Source organism: Hordeum vulgare, chromosome 6H (genome assembly GCF_904849725.1).
Source record: "Hordeum vulgare subsp. vulgare chromosome 6H, MorexV3_pseudomolecules_assembly, whole genome shotgun sequence".
NCBI classification, from domain to species: Eukaryota; Viridiplantae; Streptophyta; class Magnoliopsida; order Poales; family Poaceae; genus Hordeum; species Hordeum vulgare.
The window spans coordinates 232143539-232150841 of record NC_058523.1 but is presented as its reverse complement, the minus strand read 5'-3'; the positions used below and the strand labels follow the sequence as shown (position 1 = coordinate 232150841).

The window sequence follows — 7303 nt, the reverse complement described above, 5'->3', positions numbered from 1 at the left end:
CCAGTTCTTGAGGTCCTCAGCGGGAGCGGCACGGGTGGCGGCGGTGGCGGCGGCGGTGTCGGAGGAGGCCCCGGCGTCCGCGGGCTTTGCCATGACGTGCTTGTTGCAGTACTCGATGAACTTGGATTCGATCCGATTGCGTTCATCAGAATGGCCAGCTTTCTTGAAGACACAAAACAACATAGATAACGTAATTCAAACATTTGGAAATCGCACAAAATTGATTAGATACCATGAATGTATTTACTGAATATAGAAGAACATAGGCAATATAATGTGGAGAGTAAATACAAACTCTTGTCTGGTTTGTCAACAACTCACCACAGTTCAGAGAAGAGAGATTATTAGCAGATAAAAATGACCAAAGCAAAGTAGAATAGACAAGCAATAGAGAACCAAAACATCGCAGGTACAATCCTGGAGATGTCCATTTCATTCCACGGAACTAACAGCTAGATACCAGGTAAGCAGATAGATATCTCAAACTATGTGCTCGGCAACTGCCAGGATCTTGAGATGCTTCCTCTTCCTGAGCTCGTGGGAGACCGGACCAAAGACGCCGGTGCCAATCAGCTCGCCCTTGTTGTTCACGATGACGATCGCATTGTCGTCGAACTTGACCTCGCTGCCGTTGCTGCGCCCCTTCTTCATGGCAGCACGGACGACCACCCCATAGACCACGTCTCCTTTCATGACCTTGCCACGAGGCTGCGCTTCCTTGACAGAACCGATGATCATGTCCCCGAGCCTCGCTCCTTTCTTCCCCCTAAGGGACTGTATGCACATAACCCGCTTGGCTCCGGAGTTGTCCACCACATTGAGGTTTGTTCTCATCTGGATGAATGTTCTGATTTGCTGTAACCAGAGCAGGAACGCGTGTTACCACCACTCTCTACTTGGAAAACATGTATGATTAGGTAAACAAGTACCTCAAGAAAATTATGCATTGCTCACTTCGAGCAATTATCGTGTTAGTTTTGCATCATTTCGAACTCTTACATTATGGCCCTCTTGTAGTTTACAGAAAACAGAGCAAAGAAAAATGCTTAGATAATGCCTCATGAAGAGAATCCCAAAGAATGGAGCTCAGCAAGTCATAGGAATCTAGCTTGTAACCCTATTGTAGACAATTAAGACAACCAAAGAAAAATCCTAGATCAATAGTAACACAAGCTATTCAATGACTTAACAAACTACTTAGAGCAATAGAAGATATAAAACATTGTATGGAACTTTTGAGTGCTCAAGATAAAAGGTGAGCACATGACTTTAAACAGGTCATATTGGTTCTTATTACTGACAAATCAAGCATTTTTTGTTTGAAGGAAGCATCAATACCTGGCACACAGCATCAGAACGAGATGGTCTTGCCACCGTTTCAATAGACGAGGTAGCGCCCCCGTACAGATTGTTTCCAAGACTTCCCATCATAGCACGCCCAACTACATAGACCAAGATAAGTGTTTGCATCACGTTATTTTGCTGAGCATCACAGGCCAAAAGCAACTGGTAAGATTTCAAAGGAATCCAGAGAGAAGATTTGACTAGAGATACAGGGTTCCCTGATACTCCCACCTGATCATTTTCTTACAGTGAGGACATCAGTCAGTCATTTTCTTATAGAGAGTTGTTTAAGCATTTAAGTTATAGAATTCACCATAATCACAATCACCACATGATGACATCACTATAAGCATTTAAGTTATACTCCTTTTCTTTGAGGCAAACACATAGTCTGAAGTTTGGTGTGCCCAAGTGTGACAACCCGATGCCGACGTTCCAGAAGATTCCCCCTTCTTTCCGTTTTCGTCGTGTGTCTATTTTATTTTGTCGCATCATCATCGCATAATTCGCATCATCTGCATTGCATCAGCATCTCCGTTGCTGCCAGTTTTCAAAACTTGCATCCGTTGTTAGTTGCTGGTTCGCGTCGTTGTCCGTTCTGAGCCCGACCGCACACGCACGCTCCCGCGGCACCGTCATAACCCTGTTTTTAAAGTGTGCGTAAAACTTTCTCCGATTGAGCTGGAATTTGTCATGCGGTTTTATTTATATATAGTAGGCCGCCTGTCAAATTTTGTCGCGATCGGAGTCCGTCTCGTACCAGAACGGTCGACCGTAGCGGCACCATATTTGGTCTACCGTCGGACGTGTGTCGGTGTTTTAAAATTCGTGCCGCGCCGCGCATTCTCCCTCTCGTCTCCGGATATCCCCTCTATATGGCCGCGTACCCATACCCGCGTTCGGAATCGTCCGAATCCGACCCCGCGGTTGGATCCGGAACGCGATTCCGGTTAACCGATCCCCTCTTTTCTCTATAAATACCCCCCCCCCCCCCCGTGCATTTTGGATAGCCCCCTCACCCCCTCTCTCCTCGAAATTCATGCAAACCCTAGCCTCCACTTTCTCCTCCTCCTCCTCCAGATCCAAGCTGGACAATCTGGACCATGAGATCGAGGATCCAATGGACCAGACCGCATGTGAGAAAAAAATCCCCTTCCCCGAGACCCTCCCGAGCCGTGCCCGAGCAGAGCCGCCGCCTCGCGCCGGAGGATCCGCCGGTGCAGGTCGCTGCGCCTCTCCCCTTGCCTTGCCTCGCATGTGCCCCATCGCGGGTCTTCCTCCGCCGCCGGCCCCAGGAGGACGCAGCCGCCGCCGCCGGGAATCCATTCAGAACGCGTCGGGGTCGCCTCCCCTCGAGCAGGATCTGGTCGATCCAGATCCAGCGCCTCGCTGGCGTTGACCTGAGCCTCGGCTCGTGCCTGCGTGCCGCCCTTGCGAGCCTGGTGCGTCGCCTGCTCCAGCGACGACGTGGAGGCCACCGACCGCGCAGCCCAGGAAGCGCCGAGCCAGGCCAGCTGGCCAGCTCCTCCGCGCCCCCAGGCCCAGCTGGCCCGAGCCAGGCGAGGCCTCCTCCTAGCTGCATCCGGCCGGCCCAATCCGCGGCCTCCTCTTCCCACGCCCGAGGTGAGCAGCTCCTTTCCATACTATTCCACGCCCAGGCAGTTGATAGCTATCTCGCGCCCGTATTTCGTAGGCCCGATTTGTGGATTTAGGCCCATTAGCTATTTAGGAATTTTTCGGAATTTAATAAATTCCAGAAAAATAACCGTATATTAAAAATGCCGTAACTTTTTATCCGTAAGTCGGAACGAGGAGTATTTTATATGGTTTTGGGGTAGTTTTGCGAGTAGAACACGAATTTAAAACTTGCATATTTGTTTGACGTCGTTTAGCGTGCTGTTTGGCTAGATAAGCGTGCTGTCCTAATAGGTTTCGACCCGTATTTATTTTTCCTGCAAGACCGGGTTGCCCGATGCCTAAGATTAAATGCCCATGTTTTAGGAACCATAATTCCATGGATTTTAGAGCGGTCGTAGGTATTTTTGCATGTATGGTTTGCCGGTAGTTTATTTTCCCGTATATAGGTGTTTATCTCGCATTAATGTGTGGCATTATTTTGTGTTGCAAACCCCACATATTTTATATGTTTTCGGGGTAGAAAAATCCATGGGATTTTTCTGTGCAATTAGTTTTAGCTTTCGAGTAAATTAGTTCGCGCGATATTTTGCTATGTTGCGCTCTTGGCATTTTCGTAGGATTTATTTCGTGCTTCGTTAGAAGGAGTTGTCAACTAGGGAGTTGTTCTTTGATGTTTAGACTAGCCCCTGCTATATTTAGTTGCAATAGAAAAGCATGTTTAGGTGTGTTTTGATTGCTCTCAAGTTGCTAGAATTAGTGCTGATTTGGAGGTGCTGAAATATTTCCAAGTGTGAAATTTGTTATATTTTGTTGCAGTTTTGTTTTGCTTCTATCTTTAGATCTGCAGCTCTTTTGAGGTTGGTCCAATGGAGTAAGTTGTAGCCCTTGTGTTTCTCTAGTATGCTGTGAATTTTCATGCCATTTGAATTCCTGTAGATATAGGTTTTGTTGCTGTCAATATTGCTTCAGATCGAAAACTGCACTTTCATGAGTTGTAATTTTCACAAAGTCTGAAATAGTGTGTGGGATGCCATTTTGTGTCTTCTTTCCCTAGTGATCCATGATGCCATGCTAGTTGTTGTTGGTTGTTTGTAGTAGTGCTTCTTGCCCTCTTTCGTGTCATGCCTTGCTTGAGTTTATCGGAGATGTGTAGCCGTAGTTGTGGGGCGTAGAAAATGCTAGGTGGCTGATTTTGGCAAATTATAGTCTTTTCTTGTTTTGCTCGTAGTTTTTGAACCGTAGCTCCGATTTGATCGTGTCCTACATGAACCTTGCTTAGAATCTCGTGTAGTTTCATTTTCTCTTGCCGTTTGTGTGTTTTGAAGTGCTCGGAACCGTCATTGCACACATATTGCATTCATGCCATCATATCTTGCGGTGCTTGTATCTTTTGATCCGTAGCTCCGTTGGAGATGATCTTCATTTGTAAATTGCTTTCCATGACGCGTAGAATCACGTGAACCTATTTTTTTTCTGTTTAACAACTAATTAAATGCGTTAGATCAGATCTGGACAGAATTGTAAATTAACATGTGAGGTCGTCTCGGAGGTGCTATATGTCATTTCCGACCTCATTTAAAATGCCTAGATAGGTAGTTTAATTACGCTTCACCTCTTGCCATGTTTACCAACATTTAATATTGCCGTGTACCAAATCGAGATAGAACTAAATAATCTGTATGTGGAGTTTCGCCAATATGCAATTCGTTGCATATTGAACTTCACTTAATGTGTAGTGTTTGATTGTGTGATTTGCTATGCCGTGACTTGCATGTTTTCAGCTTCTCATGCATCATATGTGTTGTGCATTGTGTGGTGTATATCGTGTGTTGATTTGTGTTTCCGGTTTGCTTCGTCTCGATAGAGTTCCGCAGCGTGCCGGATTGTGAGGACCCGTTCGACTACGTCGGTTCGTCTACTTCACGGAGGCATTCTTCAGCGGGATCTCAGGCAAGATGATCATTTCCCCAGATACCAATACTATCACTGCCATGCTAGTTATTTTGATGCTATCGTTATGTCTCGTTGCCTACCACATGTTAAATATTAGCCTCTCATCAATGACATGAATACCTTCAACCTGTTCGACCTAGCAAACCACTGATTGGCTATGTTACTGCTTGCTTAACCCTGTTGATAGCGTTGCTAGTTGCAGGTGCAGTTGCCTCCATGTGATAACATGGGTCCCTTGTCTTATCACCATATTACTGATATTTAATTTAATGCACCTATATACTGGGTAAAAGGTGGAAGGCTTGGCCTTTCTAGCTTGGTGTTTTGTTCCACCTTTGCCCCCTTAGTTTCGGCTACCGGAGTTATGTTCCATAAATGAGCGCTCCTAACACGATCGGGGTTGTTACGGGGACCCCCTTGATAATTCGTTTTAGATTAAAGCTGGTCTGGCAAGGCCCAACTTTGGTACTACATTTGCCTAATCACCTAATAAAATTGCATAGGGACTTCCCGGGCCCCGAGGATAATTTAATCAACCCCCGGGCCAGTGCTCCTCATGAGTGTTGGCCCCACCTTAGCGATGTCCGGCGCCCCTCTGGTCACCCGGAGGTTTAGCGATCCCTACGTCTAGCTCATCCGCCGTGTCCTGAGAACGAGGTACGCGACTCCTATCGGGATCGTCGACACGTCGGGCGGCCTTGCTGGATTAGTTTTACCTTTGACGGAATATCTTGTGCATCGGGATTCCGATGATGCTTTGGGTAATCTCAGAGTTGAGGTTTTCCACTAAGGGATCCGACGAGATCGCGAGCTTCGTGATTGAGGATTTCTATGCGGCTTGTGGTAATTTGTGATGGATTAGTTGGAGCTCCCCTGTAGGGTTAAATCTATCGGAAAGCCGTGCCCGCGGTTATGTGGCAACGTGGAAGCTTTGTGTAACACTGGTTCTAGATAACTTGAAGTTCACTTAATTAAAATATGCCAACTGTGTGCGTAACCGTGACTGTCTCTTTCGTGAGTTCCTTCTCCGATCGAGAAAACGGTGGGGTTATGCCTGACGTAGGTAGGTGTTCAGGATCATTCATTTGATCATCAGTAGTTCACATCCGTTATGCGTAGATCTTCCCCCTCTTATTTCTTGTACTCCTAAGTTAGCCACCATAAATATATGCTTAGCCGCTGCTGCAACTTCACCACTTAACCATGCCTCACCCATTAAGCTTTGCTAGTCTTGATACCTTTGGAAATGAGATTGCTGAGTCCCCTGTGGCTCACGGATTACTACAACACCAGTTGCAGGTACAGGTAAAGATTACTTGACGCGAGCACGTTGATTGTTCATTTGGAGTTGCTTCTTCTTCTTCTTCTTCATCGATCTAGGGTGGGTTCCAGGCCGGCAGCCTGGGATAGCAAGGATGGACGTCGTTCTCCTTTTGTCGTTTGTTTTCGTCCATAGTCGGACCCTGCTCTTCTTCATGACGTTTATGTAATGTACTGCTGTGACTCTGATGTAGCTTGTGGCGAGTGTAAGCCAACTCTCTTTATATATCTCTTCTTTTCAGTACATGTACTTGTAACGATATCCATTCTTGCGACACGACGAGATGCGCTTCTATCCCTGACGAGGACCTTGTGCCAAATTGAGGATAGGGTCGCATCTTGGGCGTGACACCAAGGTTCAAGTAGCAAACCATTCAGACAGAGGTTTAACTAGTAGTACTAGTCATGATTTTTCTCCAAGGATTTAATAAATTAACAAACTGTGTTCTTCTCCCAGCAATGCCGCCAACCACAGATTGCATTTTAGCAGTTTTGATATGTGCAAAGAGTACTAAACCGATAACACAAAAACATTACATGCCGTGAAGATGTGTGTTGGATAAAATTCCGTATGAACAACTCTTGTCTGCTACAATATCAAGTAAGTAACTCCTAGGAATGTCAAGTTTGGACTCACTAAGGTGGCTCAAGTAGCAAGACGTTGAGAAGGCTTAGAAGTTTGGGTAGTTGAAGAGCACTTTGACCTGAGGAACGCTGCCATTTCGTGCCGCCCTACGCCTTCCTGTAGAACAAAAATGGCTCAAAATGTACACCAGGAACACCACGGAGCAATCCTCCAAGCACAGGACCGGTGGAACCAAATCTGGCGCACGCGCAAAGGAATCGAAACGAACGGCAAGCCGGGCAAAGCTAGGGCTTCCTTACACCAGAAGGTCTCGCGCAGCCCTACGAATCTCCGCTCCTCGCTGGTCCTGTAGGAGAACACCGCCGACGAGGAAGGAGAGCTCGGGGTGGCGGCTCCAGGCCGACCGCCTCCAAAACGTTTGACCGGGGATTGTCTGCAACTCCATGGCGACCGCCTCCTCCA

The 7303-nt window shown here is 46.8% G+C and overlaps 1 protein-coding gene across 1 annotated transcript; it reads right to left on the bottom strand.

Annotated features, from left to right (window-relative positions):
- Positions 1 to 480: 480 nt before the first annotated feature.
- LOC123406093 (50S ribosomal protein HLP, mitochondrial-like) lies at positions 481 to 6976 on the bottom strand. Its single transcript, XM_045099583.1, has 3 exons — positions 6945 to 6976; positions 1339 to 1444; positions 481 to 855 (listed from the first exon to the last, which is right to left on the bottom strand). Exons 1-3 carry the CDS (start codon positions 6974 to 6976, stop codon positions 481 to 483), a joined length of 513 nt encoding a protein of 170 aa, XP_044955518.1.
- Positions 6977 to 7303: the final 327 nt, after the last annotated feature.